At 32.6% G+C, this 18,263-nt stretch overlaps 3 protein-coding genes across 17 annotated transcripts in view; 2 read left to right on the top strand and 1 right to left on the bottom strand.

The window, feature by feature from the left end:
* LOC111516220 (uncharacterized) overlaps window positions 1-3,898 on the top strand; it is a 14,449-nt gene extending 10,551 nt beyond the window's left edge. The window contains exons 5-7 of one of the 2 annotated variants that reach the window (XM_074183843.1): window positions 916-2,429; window positions 3,124-3,344; window positions 3,402-3,898. In XM_074183843.1, coding sequence (XP_074039944.1) covers window positions 916-1,800 — 885 coding nt within the window. In that variant the 3' untranslated portion in view covers window positions 1,801-2,429; window positions 3,124-3,344; window positions 3,402-3,898. Of the gene's footprint in view, window positions 1-915; window positions 2,513-3,123; window positions 3,345-3,401 lie in introns of both variants that reach the window. The other variant, XM_074183842.1, reaches the window with a different exon arrangement.
* Window positions 1-18,263, bottom strand: part of LOC111512968 (uncharacterized) — a 207,321-nt gene that overhangs the window by 134,309 nt on the left and 54,749 nt on the right. The gene's annotated exons all lie outside the window — the stretch shown is intronic.
* LOC141486163 (uncharacterized) lies at window positions 1,959-18,263 on the top strand. The gene is made up of 6 exons (XM_074183880.1): window positions 1,959-2,429; window positions 14,713-14,841; window positions 14,899-15,066; window positions 15,132-15,197; window positions 15,753-15,809; window positions 15,867-18,263. The coding sequence occupies exons 1-6, from the start codon at window positions 1,959-1,961 to the stop codon at window positions 16,302-16,304; spliced, it is 1,329 nt and encodes a 442-aa protein (XP_074039981.1). The 3' UTR covers window positions 16,305-18,263.

The following is an 18,263-nucleotide window of genomic DNA, read 5'->3' as shown; positions in this document are numbered from 1 at the left end:
TAATTTTTGAAAGTACATATTTGATTTCCGGTACAGGCATAGACCTTCATGAGCCGCACTTTTTGCAATAGGTACTTAGCTCGAGTGACAGCCTCAAACCCAGCCTACTGCAAAAAATCCTCGATATTTTTCTCTTCGCGGTGATGAAACCGTAATGAGTTATTCAAAAAAGTTGCTCAGAAATAGATTTCAACCTACAAACCAAATTTCAACGAATTTCATATTCAAGTACGATTTTCAATTATTGGTTCTAAATAAGAAGCTACGAAAATAATAAATTCGTTATAATGTAGACATAAGAATCAATAACCTAATACCCATACATGTTTTCCATTGATATAGACTATTTTATCATTTCTGTAGCTTCTTATTCGGAACCATTAATTAAAAATCGGACTTGAATATGAAAATAACAAAAAAATGCAAATTTTTAATGTTGAGTTGAAATTTAATATGTGGGTCAAAAACGACTTCCAAACAACGTTTTCAAATAACTTATCTCGATATCTCCAACGCGAAGCAAAATATCAAGGATGTTTCCTTTTAGCGGGATCGCAGTAGGCTGTCACTCGGGCTAAGTGTTGTGGAAAGTGCGTCCCATGAAGGTCAACCCCTGTACCAAAAATCAAATCTCTGCTATCGAAAATGACCAAAATACAGGGGTGTCTTTATCTTAAATATGCCACACTGTACATTTTTTATTTTATAGAGAATTTATGATGAACAATAAAAGTTATCTCATTGTATCGTCTCTATATTAATTAGCGATATATTTCAGTCTTCGTTTAACATATAATTATGATTGTAATATCAAATATTTGAAACACACTGACTTCTGCTAAAAAACCATCAGATTTATTTATAGATTATTATAGTGAACAAAAATTATCCACGAATCTTCGTGTTTGTTTTCAGAATGATGAAGGGTTTGGAATTGACCTGTTACAAAGTAGTAGGACATGGACAAAAAAAAATACATGCCCATATTGTTTTCTTGAAGTAACACATTTTCCGAGGCATCTCGAGAGAACCCATAAAAATGAAGTGGCTGTGAAAGAGATCATAGCCTTGCCCCCGAAACACCATAAGAGAAAAGTGTTGATAGATACTATTCGTAGACAAGGAAATTTTTCTCTTTATAATCAAGAAAATAAAATTCGCCCTATCAAAAGACCAAGAGTCAATGATCAAGAGGTAGAATACGTTATATGCGATTTTTGTCTCGGGTTCTATAAAAGAAATTATTTGAGGAGGCACAGAAAAAAATGCGATTTAAAATGTGATGAAAACTCAAAACGTGCCAATAATTTATCACAGTCACAAATATTCACTATATGTGAGGGGGTAAATAAAAAATTTTATGATTCTCTCAGACTGAAAAATGAAGTATTCACTTTTATGAGGAAGGATGAGATTTCTAAAACTGCCATGAATGATGTACTCATCTGCAGCTATGGGGAAAGTGAATTATCAAAACACAAGAGGGTTCAGATAAGAACAGTTATTTCTAATTTAATGCGAGAATTAGGTCGGCTTCTGATAGTTCTGAAACAAACAACTGCAGCAAATAATCTCATGGAGGTTTTAAAACCAGAATATTTTGATAATTTGGTGGTAGCCACCAAAGTAATAAGTGGTTACGATAGTGATTCCAAAAGCTTCAAATCTGCAAGTCTAGCTCTACATATGGGTACACGGCTCAAACAAGTTTGTAACCTAGCACGAAAACTTGTCATAAAGAAGAGCCGTTTTCTTCATTGTGAGAATCCTGAAAAAACGTTGAAAGATATCAAACGTTGAAGGAACTCATCAGTGATCACTGGTATACAGATATATCCAGCTTGGCACTGAAAGATTTGAATGAAAAACATTGGCAGAAACCAAAACTATATCCTTTGACTAGTGATATTATAAAATTCCAAAAATATGCCCTAGAAGCTCAAAAAGCAAGTTATCTAATGGGTGATGCCAAAGATATGAAAAATAAATTCAGAAAACTCACAGAGTGCGTTCTGAGTTTAGTATTGCTTCCTAATAGAAAACGTATCGGTGAAATACAATATTTGAAACTATCAACATACAATTCTGATATCTCACACTACCAGCAAGAAGAATTCGTTGATTCTCTCAGCGATGGCGAAAAAATATTGACCAAAAACTTCAAAAGGGTTGTGACTGCTGGAAAAGGAAGCAAACCAGTTGCCATCCTGTTTCCTAAAAAATACCAAGATCTCATCGATATCATGTTGAACTATAGAGAAAAATGTGTTCCTAAAACAAATGGATACTTATTTGCAAACCCCAGAAGTGATAATAGATGGTTGAGTGGATATCACACACTGAAAAAGTTAGCAAATGAAGCTGAAGTACAAGATCCAGTTCTTTTTACGTCCACTCGTTTGAGAAAACAAATTTCAACAATTTTGCAGGTAATGAACATGACCGAATAGGAAATTGAACAGTTCGCATCATTCATGGGACATACTAAAAAAACTCCTGAGGCTTATTATAGGTGACAATTACAAATTTATTATACAAAATAATTGTGTCTTATTTGAGTTTATTTTCAAACATGCATGCATCTTTCGAAATATCTGAGTGACGTTTCTGAACGATTTGAATTGCAAATTTCTCAGTTTTCAAAAGTTTGAGAAAGAAAAAAGAGGTAAAATATGAGTTTCTTTAAAAATGGAGAATATTTTCATTTGAAATTCACATTTCTATTTTGAAATGCTCATGGGCAATATTCATGATGAAAAGTGTTAATGACGAGTTGCATACATCTTTTCAATTAAATTCCATTCAAATTCATGTATTATCCTTATATTCTTTTGAAAATCAATAAATGCCGAAAATTATTTCATCGAATGTTATTGTCCACATCAATATATTATATTCATACTTTCAACTTATTCGATCTTTTGAGTGCAAGACGTTGGTAAACGAATCGAAATTCAGCTGTTTATCTTCAGAATGGTTCATTTACTATCTACACAAAAATATCGTTTGTATCCAAATCTAGTAAATACTGGCAATTATATGGAAAACAATTCAATTTCATATTTATTTGACCTCCACAACATGCTTGTAATTCATTTGTTTCCAAATTTCAACTTTCTCCAGATTACCTCAAGACATTTATCAAACTGCAAAGGTGTCAAAATTACAACTTGCTATGAGTAAAGGACAAGCTTCACAATTCAAAGGAAAGAGCCTTGATGAAATTGAATTCTCGGATAGTGTAACATCCGACTACTCCGAAGATGAGGATTCAACGAAAAATGAAGGAAAAGAAGGAAATTCAAATGAAACTGAGAATGAACCTAGTACGTCAGAAATCAAAGGTGACAAAATGAACAACTTTTGTGGTTCAGATATTCATATTTTTTCTTCAATTTCAGTGAAAAACAATAAAAAAAAGAGAATGAAATGGTCCACGAACCAAAAAGAAGTGATGACTGAGTGTTTCGCAGGATACATTAGAAAAAAAATTGCACCGAAAAAAAGTGAAGTTATGAAATTAATTTCTGCCAATGAAGAATTATTCCGAGATAGAAACTGGGTTGTCATAAAAGCATTTATTTATAATTGTGGTAGAAAATGACAACCTCTTATTTTTCACTTACTGTGAAATATTTTCTAAATTTTGGTACACAGAAATATATTATTTTTTCGAATAAACTTTTTATTTCTAATTGAACACGACTATAATTGGTATTTGTATCATTTTCTCCCGATCATACGTATGCGTTTATTAAGTTGCTGCTGATTGTTCATCGAAACAGTGTTGCTAAATCTAGGGCTCCACAAGGTCGCTTCCATATCACATGTATGTTTCTTGATACAGTTGGGTAGCATTAAATTTGGTCATTTGAAAGCCCAGCCAAAATTTTTTTGTGAAATACCTACAACATCTGTATATATATATATATATATATATATATATATATATATATATATATATATATATATATATATATAGATAGAGATTTTATATTATATATATATATATATATATATATATATATATATATATATATATATATATATATATATATATATATATATATATATATATACAAATATGAAAGTTATTGAGTGTCTTGATATAGAAACAGAAGTTAATATCGGACATAGCACTCATGAAAGTGGCAAACCATAGACACGTGTTTCGGGCTTTTGGCCCATCATCAGTATGGTGCAGCCAAGTGCAAGGATGGGCAACACTTGGTTACCAAAAGATAGAAATACAAATGCACGGAGCCACCAACAGGAGCCAACCGCACATTTGTGGTTTCATTTGATAGATCTCGTTTTCTTGTAAACACGAGATCTATCAAATGAAACCACAAATGTGCGGTTGGCTCCTGTTGGTGGCTCCGTGCATTTGTATTTCTATCTTTTGGTAACCAAGTGTTGCCCGTCCTTGCACTTGGCTGCACCATACTGATGATGGGCCAAAAGCCCGAAACACGTGTCTATGGTTTGCCACTTTCATGAGTGCTATGTCCGATATTAACTTCTGTTTCTATATATATATATATATATATATATACAGAGTGACCCATTTGAAAGCGGGCCACCTCTCTAAAACTGTTATTTATTATCCGATTCAGAAGTTTTTTTTTTCAATAGATAGAGCGTCAATAGTTCTATTAGAGTGCTGTGAAGTCGAAATATAAATAAAATTTTCAAGGCCTACTTCGAATTTTTTTCAAGGTCAAAAATCCAAAAAACATACTAGCGATTTTTTTATATGAAATTTGACGACGCCACTGGATTTGTGATGCTTTCAAATGGTTGTGACTGAAATTTCAAGATGAAATATGTTTTTTTAACAGAAATATAGCATAAGTAAAATTTTTATCACTTTATCTAAATATTTCGAATTGTCGTCATATTAAATCACAATATTATTAATAATATCGTTTAAAATGCTCTTTCACGTCGTTAGCAGTCGAGCTTGTAAACAGCAGTTATTCAAAATGGTGTCAAATTATGTTTCTTTCAAACAGAACTCCATAAAGTATAGAAGATAGTTATGTCCATCAAAACACTGCAGTTTTTTTGTCATCAGAGAAATGAAATATACATCTTTACATCAAATAGTAATCAATATTCAATAATCAATAATAACCAATACTGATGAAATAAATGAACTACAACAAAAAAATGGATTGAGATGAGAGTGCCCAGACATTAATTTCCGTACTTTGTAACTAATTTCCGATTTAATTCGATACGTTTATTCTACCATTTTCTAATGCTAACTAATCATAAGATTCGATCAAAATTCGATCATTGGTTTGGGGTAACATTTATGCAAGCCTGGTCTTATTCTTTCACGCAGTTCCTCTTTGGTGGTTGTCAGTTATTCCGAATATCTACATATCTTGGTTTCATTCAAACATGTTTGGGATGCCACATTTCGAAAATATTATTTTTATTAGAAGGCTTTGAAAGTTAAGTTGCCGTGGAGATGACAAGTCATTAAAATAAAAGACGAAAAGACACAAATTTGTCAGTATTAATAGTGAAGTTTATAACTCTTCAAGTACCTACACTAATAAAGAAGTATGGCAGATAATTTGACTTTGCAGGAGAAAATTGAAATAGTAAAACTTCGTGGTAACAACGACAGATCCGAAAGGGAAGTATGTAGAATTTTCAATAACATGCATCCGGAGCGTCGAAATATTAGCAGAGCTACAGTTGGAAGAGTAAACAAAATTTTCAATCAGTATGGAGCTGTTAGTAAACATATCCTGAAGAATATTAATACTGTACAAAGGCAGAGACGAAATAATTCTGAACGAATTCGAAATTATTTTAATAATAATCCGAAAACAAGTATGAGAATTGCAAGTTTGGACATCAACTTACCGCGTGAAACAATAAGGAGAAATCTTAGGAAATATAATAATATGAAGCCCTTTAAACCAAAGTTTCTTCACACCTTAGAAGAAGGCGATAATGAAAAGAGGATGGAGTATAGTTTATGGGCTCAAGGAGAATATCTAAATAACAGGAATTTTCTGAAAAAAATTTTGTTCAGTGACGAGGCAACATTCACAACCAATGGAACAGTTAATTCTCAAAATTCAAGGTACTGGACGGAAGAAAATCCACATTGGATAATAAATTGCAGAAGACAGTACTCCCAAAAAATAAATGTTTGGTGCGGAATATTACATACCAGAATAATTGGCCCCTTTTTTTTTGAAAACAATTTGAATGGTCAAATTTTTTTGAATTTTTTGAAAAACGAGTTTTCCAACGCTATGGATGAACTTCCACTAGCAGAAGAGGCCCATATTCTATTTCAATTAGATGGCTGTTCCATCCACAATAGCAGGATTGTTAGAGATTGGCTGGAAGAAAATTTTCCTAATCGGTGGATAGGGCGAAATAGTTCACTGATTGAGTTTCCCCCCAGATCCCCGGACTTGACTCCACTTGATTTTTTTTATGGGGCACCGTTAAGGAAAAAGTATACAAAACTCGCCCAACGAGCAAAGAGGAACTGCGTGAAAGAATAAGACAGGCTTGCAGAGATATCACCCCAAATCAATTATTGAATGTTTTGGTTAACATTAGAAAACGATATGATAAATGTATCGAATTGAATGGAGATTTGGTGGAACAGTCCAAAATTTAATGTGTGGGCATTGTCATGTTAATACATTCTTTTGTAGTGGTTCATTTATGGTTTTAATATTGATAATTATATTATGATATAAAGATGTGTATTTCTATTCTTTGACAACAAACTGCAGTGTGCTAATAAAGATAACTATATCGCACATAAAGTTGTTATGTTCTGAAGAAGTATTTCAAACCATATTATTTACAAAATTGTTATTTAATATACAACTATTTGAATTATTTTGACAGTGATTGGTATATTTTACTTATGCCATATTTCTGTTAAAAAACATTATTTTATCTTGAAATTTCAGTCACAACCATTTGAAAGCATCACAAATCCAGTGGCGTCGTCAAATTTCATATAAAAAAATCGCTAGTATGTTTTTTGGATTTTTGACCTTGAAAAAAATTCGAAGTAGGCCTTGAAAATTTTATTTATATTTCGACTTCACAGCACTCTAATAGAACTATTGACGCTCTATCTATTGAAAAAAAAAACTTCTGAATCGGATAATAAATAACAGTTTTAGAGAGGTGGCCCGCTTTCAAATGGGTCACTCTGTATATATAAACTGCAAACTCCTCAAACTGCAGTTTGAGGAGTGCCAGATGATGACAGTACTACCAACTGTCGGAAGCGCTCGCAGATAATTATTAGAAGATATAAAGCTTCAAATCCTTTTTGTAGAATTTAATATTGAAACACTCAAAATAAAGGAAAATTAGTTGCATCAATCAATATATATATCCCGCTAACAATGCTGCATCCGTACATGGGCTTGCCACCATACATTAGTGCGTCCTTTACAATGCTGCGGCCATATACCGGACGCAGTATTGTTTTTTCAGTTTCTGTCCTCTATAGTCCATCTAGGTGAAATTAACGCTCAGATTACAATGAATTTCCAATTCGTGTTTTGTGTAGTGTAAGTATCATTCAAGTGCCTTTCGTCATTAAAAAGTTATGCTGTTTTGAAAAAACCTCTTGAGGACGCAGTATTATACATACTTTGAACGAAAATGTATATTTTTAGTTTTTGATTCTATCCAGCGGCGGTCCTAGGGCGGTGCGAGCGGTGCGACCGCACTAGGCGCCGTAATGTGTGGGGCGCCGAAAACGCTCGACCACTGATCGCGTTTTCTTCATAATCATCCATCAGTCACTCGCAAAAACTATTTGTTCGCGCACGTGTGTATTTAATTACTTCTTACTTGTGTCTTGTGATCTATTGATTAAACTTCAAACAACTATTGCCTCTGTTGCAGATACAGTTCATTTAGGTAAGTAAGATTATGCATGTTAGAGATAGATTTTATATTAGCCCGATATATCATATTTTAACTATCCTAAAGTATTAAGATATAAATTTGATTATTTCATTATATATTTTACATATAGGTAGGTATCTTTTTTATTTGTATGAGGGTGGGTTTGTACATTAAGTAATTATATATGATGTATCCTTTGTTTAGTTCAAAATTTGCCCTCAAGTAACTTAGTAGACCTCATTTATTTACATAATATATATGTATCTCTTACAGAAAATAAACATGCCGCCACCAAAAAAACTATCAGGCGCACAGAACCTAAAAAGAAAAAAGAAAAAACAAGAGGAAATTGAGAAAGGTGCAAAATCACTTGCAAAATTGTTGAAACTTGAGAAGTCAACTGAAACATCGTCGTCATCAAAACTAATTCAACAGACAGAAGAAGACGAAGACAAATGTTCTGCACGCGAAGGTTATGAACATGAAGAGCAAAACACGCAAGACATTGCTACTTCTGGAACCTCATCTGCAGATCAAAATATTGTAGAAGATATTGTACAATCATCACCATGCTTGCAAGATAATTATTGGGATGATATTTCAAAGTGGCCGCCACTTATTGATTCTTCAACACGAGATGAAATAATTATTAGAGGACCTGTAAATAATGAAATAAGTAATGAAAAGTACCCTAGAAAATGTGATGGGCGTCATTTTTCAAATACACATTTTCAAAGAGTAATGCCAAATGGAGAAATTTTTAAAAGAAGATGGCTTTTATACTCAAAATCTGCTGACAAGGTATATTGTTTTTGCTGCAGTATATTTAATCGAAGTGTACATTCTAATTTGGGAAAAGATGGATTTGATGACTGGAGGCACTTATCAACACGTCTTAAAAGTCACGAAGCATCTTCAGATCACCGACGTGCTATGAACAATTGGATAGAAGCATCGATTAGATTGAAGAACTTGAGTGGAATAGACAAACAGTTGCAAAAACAGATTGAAGACGAGAAATCAAAGTGGGTCGCTATCCTCGAACGAATGAAGTCCATAGTATTCTTTTTGGCAGGCAATAATTTGTCGTTCAGAGGAAGCTCTGGATCTGAAACTTTATACACTTATAATAATGGTAACTTCCTGGGTTTGGTGCAACTTCTAGGAAAATTTGATCCTGTGATGATGGAACACCTTCGCCGCATTGTTAATAAGGAAACTAATGTCCACTATTTTAGCAAACGAATTCAAAACGAGTTAATTGGGTTACTTGGAAGTGAAGTTCGAAATAAAATATTGACTATGATTAAGTCATCTAAGTACTTCTCCATCATACTAGACTGCACTCCTGATATAAGCCACGTTGAACAATTATCATTAACTTTCCGTTTTGTTGACACGAATGGAGAAGAAGTCAAAGTACGAGAGTGTTTCGTTGCTTACAAGCCGGTAAGTGACTCTTCAGGAGAAGGGCTCACTGGCCTTTTTCTTGATGAAATTGTGAAGGAAGTTGATTTGGATATGAACGATTGTCGAGGTCAAGGATATGACAATGGTTCCAATATGGTAGGCATAAACAAAGGTGTCCAGACCAGAATTCTGAACCAATTTCCTCGAGCATTTTTTAACCCTTGTGGCTGTCATAGCTTGAATTTAGTGATAGCAGATGCGGCTAAATCATCCGTTAAATCTGTTTCTTTATTTGGATTTCTTCAAAGACTGTTTGTAATATTTTCTGGGTCAACAAAGAGGTGGGATGTCATATCCAAACACATAGAAGGACTATCATTGAAAAAAGTTTGCGAAACTCGCTGGGAAAGTAGAGTTTCTAGCCTTGGTTCTGTTCGCTATAATTACTCTTCAGTTCGTGATGCTCTTTTGGATCTTCACGAAGAAACGAATGACTCAGTTGCTGCATCAGAGGCTTTATCACTGATTCAGAATATGGAGCAATTTGAATTTATAGTTACAATGGTGGCTTGGTACGACATCCTATTTCAAGTTAACATTGTCAGTAAAGCTATGCAGTCTGAAACTATGGATTTATCAAACGCATCGCAATTATTGAAAAACTGTTCTGAATTTGTGAAGCAGTACCGGACGTATTCGACTGCACAAATAACAGCTAAGGAAATAGCATCTGAGGCTGGGATAGATCCTACATTTAAACCAGTCCGACCCCGAAGAAAAAAGCGATTATTTGGGTATGAAGCTACAGATGAAACACCAACAAATCCCGAAGAACTATTTAAAATTAACGTCTTTTACCCTATGATAGATACTATCGAAAATGCACTGGTGACTCGGTTTGGACAATTATCCAAATTTAATGATACATGGTCTTTTTTGTACAATATCAAATTAATTTCTGATAAGTCATTATTAGAAAAAGCTTGTGCAGATTTGCAAATCATTTTAACCGATGGGGAAAAATGTGACATCACTAGTCGCGAGTTGGTTGAAGAACTTTTGAGCCTAAACCCATTATTAAAAAACCTTGAAGCAGCAGAGCCACTAAAAGTTCTTCAACTTATTAAACAAAATGATTGGCAGGATATTTTTCCGAATGTGTGGACAGCGCTTCGGATTTTGCTGACCATCCCTGTAACTGTCGCTAAAGGAGAACGCAGCTTCAGTAAGTTAAAACTAATTAAAACGTACTTACGTTCCACTATGTCCCAAGAAAGACTATCAGATCTTGCAATATTATCAATTGAAAATGATATTGCTCAGGAGTTAAATTATTCCGATCTAACAAAAAAATTCGCAAGCGCAAAAGCAAGAAAAGTATTAATCTAGTATTTTTATTAAATCAGAATAATTTAAATTTAACCCCGCCGCCGCCATTTTAATTAAATAAAACATTAACAAAAATACTTTTTTCTTTTATTATTTATTTCCCATCCAACAAAATAGACACTTAAAAAATTTAAATAAGTTATCAGAGGAGGGGCGCTACCATAAAATCTCGCACCACCTAAAAGTTATGCTAAGGCCGCCCCTGATTCTATCGTTAGGGGCGTGACAATCTTTGTATGAAATATATACTCTTGTTAAAACTCAGTTGAAACGTGGCAACATTGTTGGAGAACGGTATTCCCATCATTTGCATATATTCTGCAGTGTGTTCAGTGACTAAATGGTTAATATGTTTATTCGAAAAGATAAAATTATTTCAATGGTAGAAAGGCAGGTAAGCGTGAAATAATTACTTAAGAGTACGTAAGTCATTGAATGTTTGAAACATTTTTAGAGAACAGGAAAGGAACCTGTGCACACCACCCGAATATTCCAGAATCGGATGTGCAATGTACCTCTACCACCAATTCAAAGAGCAACTCAAGAAAAAATCATTTTATTATCGAATGTACTTGTAAGTAGATAATAACTAATTGTTGATATTTAAAACGTAGGAGAGTGTGTTCATTATTCAATATACTGATTAGTTTTTAACCTAAACGATTTTTCGATTGCGGTTGTAGTTACTAAAAATTATTGAAAAACAGTTGTCTCAAAAATAAGAGAAAAGGCTTTTCAATTCTGAAAAAATTGTGAAAGAACTTGAAATTTATTGCGAAAGTCCCACCTCTTGTAAATGAATGGAAATAATGATTATAAATTTTTCAAAAAATTCAATTATATCAATATTGAAGGTTCATTTTTTCATTATTAATTTTGATTCATATCTTGAATAAATATTTTCATTTATTTTTTATTTGTTATTCAAAAACAAATTGAAAGTTCTAATGAAATATTGATTCTAATTTTCAGATGAGTATTTGAATAAATGTTCATCTAAATTTCTGTAAATTTTGTTTGCTCCTATTTTTGATCCGTTCAACTCAATTCTGTAGTTTTCACTTTTTATTTTAATATTAAAATTTTAGATGTGAACTTACTGAAAATATAGGTCCTGTATATAATTCAGTCAGTAAATCAATCTATTCATTCATTACTTTCGTTTTTTGCATTTATTACAATTTTTTCTGGATACAAAAGAGAAATAATGATGAAAAAGGGTTCCTTAATATAGATAAATGACGGAGAATAAAAAACTAATTCGAAAATTTTTTGCCAAAAAAATTATCCTATCAAATTTGTCTATTTCTAGTCATGTGTGTCGAAATAACCAATGAAACCATCATTACACTGATAACTACCCATGGATAGTTTTCACGGGTAGTTATCACTTATGTCATGACATTGCTAAGCAACCAACACAATAAAGTTGTTTGACATTTCAGTAATTCAATTTATTTCGAAAATGTCACTTCCTCGCTTTGGTGTTCAAAATGATGCGGCAATTGACAAAATCATTGAAGAAAATACACCAAAAAATACTGTCAATAGTAAAAAATACACTTGGAAAATATTTATGGAGTTTTGTGACGCCAGAAAATATGAATTGGATGGAAATCGTACTCTCGAAGAGCTTGCATTAATACTCAAGGATTGGGCGATTAATATGAGAAAAAAGGATAGCACAGAGTTTAAGGAGGCTACTGTTAAAACCGTATGGAATATAACAAGCAAATTATTACAAGGAAAGTATTACAAGGAGTATAATATCATGCTAGACCCCTTTAAAAGTGTTGCATTCAAACAAGCGCGGAATGCACGCGACGCAGCACGAAGAAATTTACAAACAGATCCCACTAAACGCAAAACAAGCTCAGTACCATTAACTTCAAATGAAATGAGTAAAATTATAAACTTTTGGGATGAAAATACCCCTATAGGATTCCTACGCAAATTTTATCACATAGCAGCGGTGGAATTGGCTTGGAGAGGTGGTGAAGGTGCTGCTTGCTTAGTTGATTATTTTCATATCGAAAAGGACAACAATGGATCTCCAACTAATAGGATAGAATATAATCCAATTTTCAGTAAAACCTGCCAAGGGGGTTCAAAGAACTGCGCCTCTAGCAAATGGTTAGTTCAAAATAGTGATAACAATGCTTGTCCTGTCAGATTATTCATTAAATTATTATCAAAACAAGGCACAAATATCAAGACAAATAGACTATTTTTAAGGCCAAATCGTCACTGGAAGACAGGAAGCGATAACTGGTATGACAATATGCCTCTGGGTAGAAATATAATCAACGGATGGACGAAATCTTCTGCTGAAGCAATTGGCTTGGATACGAAACAGAGGAAAATAACCAATCACTCTAATAGAGCAACTGCAGTCAGTCAACTAGCTAAGAGTGGAGTTCAAGAACAGCAATTGTTGAAAATTACTGGGCACAATAATGGAAATTCTATAAAACCTTATTTGAATATTGATCAGGAACATCATAACCAAATTATCAATAGTATGCGTGGAAACACCTATGCAGTAACCGAGGCAAATACAGCAAGATCAACGGAATATCATTATACGAATTGTTCTTTTAATAACTGTGTGTTCAATAAATAATTTTGTTCGAATTGCAAAAAATTTTCTCACCGAATATCCCTCGAACATTGATAAATAACTCATAATTTTATCACAACTTCCTCAAGCACGTTATTTTAGGTAACATCCCTCCGCCTTCGGCGTCGGGATGTTACCAAATAACGTGCTTTCGAAAACTGTGATAAAATTATTTCGTTAGTTATCAATGTCCTTGGGATATTATAGCTGATAAACACATTTTTGGCAATAATTTTTTCAGAAAGTGAATGTCTCAAAACTCGTTATTTCTCTCATTAATCTTTTAAAAAGTGATTTTATTTAAAATTATCAATAATTAAATGAAAATTCGAATGAAGGATCTTTTCTGAAGCCTTCAAGCCTTTCAAAAAGTGATTTTATTCAAAATTATCAATAAATAGGTGAAAATTCGATTGAAGGGTCTTTTCTGAAGCTTTAAAACAACTGCCAGGAGTTAAAAAAGCCTAGTTTATTAATTTCAAATAAGTTATCTGGGGTTCATCTGTCAAAAAATTGTTCAGTTAACAGAACCATAGTTCATTGACAAAAAAGGGTAACATATTTTTCCGAAAAATTATGGTTCATTCATAAGACTAAATGATACACGATTACTTATATTTAGATGGTCTGACTAGACTACATTATTGAGAGTAATATTTGACACGACCACAGATTTGCAACCATCATTATTCAACGGAAATTTCTCATAGTACAATAGTTCAGTTGTTATTTTCAATAATATGGATTCAACGAGTTTTTACAATTTTGCAAAATCAATTATGGTGTTTCAATACAATTTCAAATTGATTCATTTCATGATATTTATCTCATAATGGACTTTTTTCGGTAGTTTTTTTAATATAGTTGTGTGGTATCGTGAGAAAATGATATTTATATATTTTCGAAAAATATGGGTTATCAGAAGACTAATATTTTTCGTTATTTTTACTGGATCAATTTTGATTTCAATTAGTTAACAAGCAATCGATGAGAAACTTCCAAAAAGATGAATACATTTAACAAATTGAAATTATCAAAAAAACACTCACGCGATTTTTGTGAAGTTAATCTTTTTGATTTTGAATGGATAAAATTAATATTGATTAAAAACTGAGAAAACAACAATAGAAATAGAAATATATATATTGTTTAGAAAACAATATATATATTTTTGATAAGCAATATTTTGTGCTACACAAAAATCTTTTTTTCATTTCAAATCTGAAATTTCGAAAGATTATATTTTCTGTTAAGTACTTCATTTATAACGCTAGTATTCGAAATTCAAATTTGATGTATTAATTTGAATAGATAATCCTTTTACAAATTTCACAAAATTTTCTCGTTCACTTTCAGTGTAATAAATTTTTTTTAAGGTGCACCAGAAGGAAAGTATTACAAATGATAATGGAAAGATAAACGTATGTGGAAATATATCAAATGATCTAGATTCTGCCTCATATAAATCGAGTCCTCCTCCAGAAATCGACTTTTCTGAATTTGAGGTATATAAATTATATTATGCAAATATGATAAAATATTTTTTTAAATATTCGTTTCAGTTATCCACTCCTTCCGACAAAGAAATAGAAACGACATCTGACGAGAAATATTCCAAAACAAGTACAGCTAATTTCAAAGAAGAAATTAGTTCTTTCCTGAAAATCAAACAAAAAGAACCAAAAGAAAGAGCATGTGAAAATTTTATTGCATGGAATGTAAAGAAAAATGTAAGTGCTTTCAAATTGAAGTGAAATTTCTTAGTCATTATTCATGTCGAACTATTTCATTACAGAAGCGGTTAGTTACACAGATAGCATACCAGAATTCGAACGACATTGAATGTTTTAATGAAAAAGATGTAAGTTATATTTTTACATGTTACATGTTACAAATTCTTAGTTCGTGTTGAAATACATCTATGAAATTATTTTAAATAATCAAGAAAGAATAAGCTAGTATTCATCATTGATAGAAAAACAGGCGGGTCAACATTTCTCGTGGAAAATATTGTATAAAACCTATTTCTTCATCATAACGATTGATGAAAAATTCGTTAACGAAGTGAACACTTTTTCCGAAATACAAGTTCTAGAGCATATATATTGACGGGCGCTAACCCGGTCATCAGGTCATCAGGAGATAACTAAAAATTTCAGTCATGACTTTTTGAGTCATCTTCTGATGATGCTAACTTGGTTACCGAAACACACGTCGAGACAAGTGCTTTAGTCCTGGTATGTGGGAAGAACTGTTCCCTTTATGATCATTTTACGCCAGAAGTAGGTAATTCTACCTATTGAATAATGAAATATTCGTAACAAAGTTTTACAAAAAAATGCTTCATTATCTATCTATCCTTGTTCAAGCGTTGTCCGTTACTTCATTATTTAATTCTTTATTTGCTTCTTTTTAGACATTTTCACCAGTAGATGATTCAGACGAAGATCCTTCATTCAGTCCTTCCCAATATGTTAGTATATGAATTCAATTTGTATTAATAGTGATTAAAATCATGTGTCTTTTGTAGAGAAAAAGAAAGAAACGACGTTTCTGTGAAATATCTTCTAACTCTTCTGGTTCGAGCCGTCGAAGTTCATCTATTCACTATCATCGATCTTCATCTGAACAAACTCAAAAACCTATAATAAGAAAACTGGAAAATTTCCCCGAAAATCTTTCAATTTCACAATTCATATTATTATCTGATGAAAAAAACAGTTCTGTTGACGTATCAAAAAGATCCAATGGAGAAAATTTTCCTAAACACTCGAACTTGGATAAAAATGATAATTTTCAAAAAAATTATTATGATCAAATATCATACATAGACAGCAAGTATCTAAATGAAACACACGATCATTCTTCAGAAAACCAACCAGTGACAAGAAATGAGGCTAATTTGATAAACAAAATTGAAAAAAAACCTAAAAGAAAACCTGACTATTGTTACTTCTGTGAGCAATAAATTCACAATTATGCAAGACATATACTGAGAAATCACTCGTTGGAGATAGAAGTTCAAAAAATAATGGCGTTAACACCAAAATCACGAGAACGAAGACTGCTTATTGATAATCTGAGAAAGCAAGGCAATTATTTGAAAAATGTTAATGGTTATTATAAACCAGTTAGGTCACCTCAAATCAACAAAGATAATTTGTTACCCTGCCAAAACTGTCACGGTTTCTATTCTGCAAAATTATTATATCGTCATAAAAAAGATGCTTGGGTACAAGTGCAGGATCCAATTGTAGAGCTGATAGTCAAACTCATCTAGCTTCAATTATTAATAAAAAAGTTGACGTGCAGATGCAAGAACAGGTTTTTCCCCGAATGAGAGCGGATAAAATTAGTTTGGAGGCAAAGAAAGATCCTCTGATTTGCGCTTTCGGATCAAGATATCTAAAAACTCATAGGGAAAAACATTTCATTCTAGTTACTTCGAGAAAAATGCGAGAGCTTTCAAGGCTCTTACTTTTCATGAAAAAAATTGGTCCATCAATAACTAATCTTTTTGGTGCACTAAAACCAAAATTTTTTTATTATTTTGTTGAAGCAACAAAGAAAGTTGCACAGTACGACGAAGTAAAAGATGCTTACAGTGCACCCACTTTTGCAATGAATATTGCTACTTCACTCAAACAATGTTGTGAAATAGCTCTCACACTGTCATTGACAACAAACATTTCAACATCAACAGCAGAAGTGGAATCTGATCTTAAAAACATGATTCATTTATTTACTTCAAATTGGAGATTTGAAGTTTCTAACCAGGCTGCAAATGATCTCTCGATTAAAAAGTGGAATAAGGTTACTATAGTTCCCCTAGCTGATGATCTCAAAAAATTGAGGGTACATCTAATAGAGAGGACAAAGGATGCAATTACATCTTTAAATAATAATGAAAATGATCAAAAGGCATTCACCACCTTATTAGAAACAATTTACTGCAGTCATTTTGCTTAATAGAAAGAGACCAGGTGAATTAGAACGAATGACGTTGTATTCATATAATGAATGCATTTACAAAACTGATTATGATGAATATGATTCTCTCCTCACCCCCACAGAAAAGATTCTTTTGAAATCTTTCAAACGTGTAGTTATAAGAGGAAAAAGAGGCAGGGGGGTCCCAGTTTTATTCAGTTGTGACATCCAAGATCATATTGGTTTGCTTTTGACTCTAAGACCAAAATTTGTCGACGTGAAAAACCCATTTCTTTTTGGTAAACCTGGTTTTCTGACGTCTGTTGCAGGATATAAAATCTTACAGAAATATGCTCATTCAAGTGGTGCAAAAAACTCATCCTCCATCACTTGTACTAAACTAAGAAAGCATTTAGCGACACTTTCTCAACTTTTCTCGATGAAAGAGACTGAGATCGATTAATTAGCGACATTCATGGGTCACACGATTGGAGTTCACAAAAATTCGTATCGCCTTCCAGATGACATTCAAGTTGCCAAAATTTCAAAATTGCTCATTCTCCTCGAAAATGGGTGTTCGAATGAATTTAAAGGAAAAACGCTAGACGAAATCGATGTCAACATTGAAGGAGATCTAATTGAGGAACAATCAAATGAAACAGCAAAAATGGAGAGTACGTACGAAGATAATGACCTTGAACATAACGAACAAAAGACAAAGAAACGAATGGTTACAGAAAAAGAAAATATGCCCAGAGGTAAAATTAAAAAAGGAAGGAAGAGAGAACATGTACCTTGGACTGAGGAACAGAAAAAAGTAGTTAAACAATATTTTTTTGAACATATTAAACAGAAAATACCCCCAAAGAAATGGGAATGTGAAAAGTTATATGAAGAATCTGGAGAGTTACTGAAGAACAAGGAATGGAAAAAAATTAAAGTTTTTATTCAAAATGTGTATTCAAAAAATATTAAATAAATATTTTCTGCAAAAATC

This window comes from Leptinotarsa decemlineata, unplaced genomic scaffold, assembly GCF_025532065.1.
Source record: "Leptinotarsa decemlineata unplaced genomic scaffold, Ldec_3_MD MMD2_tig00026347_RagTag_RagTag, whole genome shotgun sequence".
Taxonomy (NCBI): domain Eukaryota; kingdom Metazoa; phylum Arthropoda; class Insecta; order Coleoptera; family Chrysomelidae; genus Leptinotarsa; species Leptinotarsa decemlineata.
This window is presented reverse-complemented; position numbering and strand designations above follow the sequence as displayed.

Bases quoted from the DNA above. Each gene is read 5' to 3' on its own strand.
- LOC141486163 (XM_074183880.1), top strand. From the start codon at position 1,959: ATGGGTGATGCCAAAGATATGAAAAATAAATTCAGAAAACTCACAGAG. The intron at 14,842-14,898 runs GTATATAAATTA...TATTCGTTTCAG, and splicing joins TCGACTTTTCTGAATTTGAG to TTATCCACTCCTTCCGACAA. The intron at 15,198-15,752 runs GTAAGTTATATT...GCTTCTTTTTAG, and splicing joins AATGTTTTAATGAAAAAGAT to ACATTTTCACCAGTAGATGA.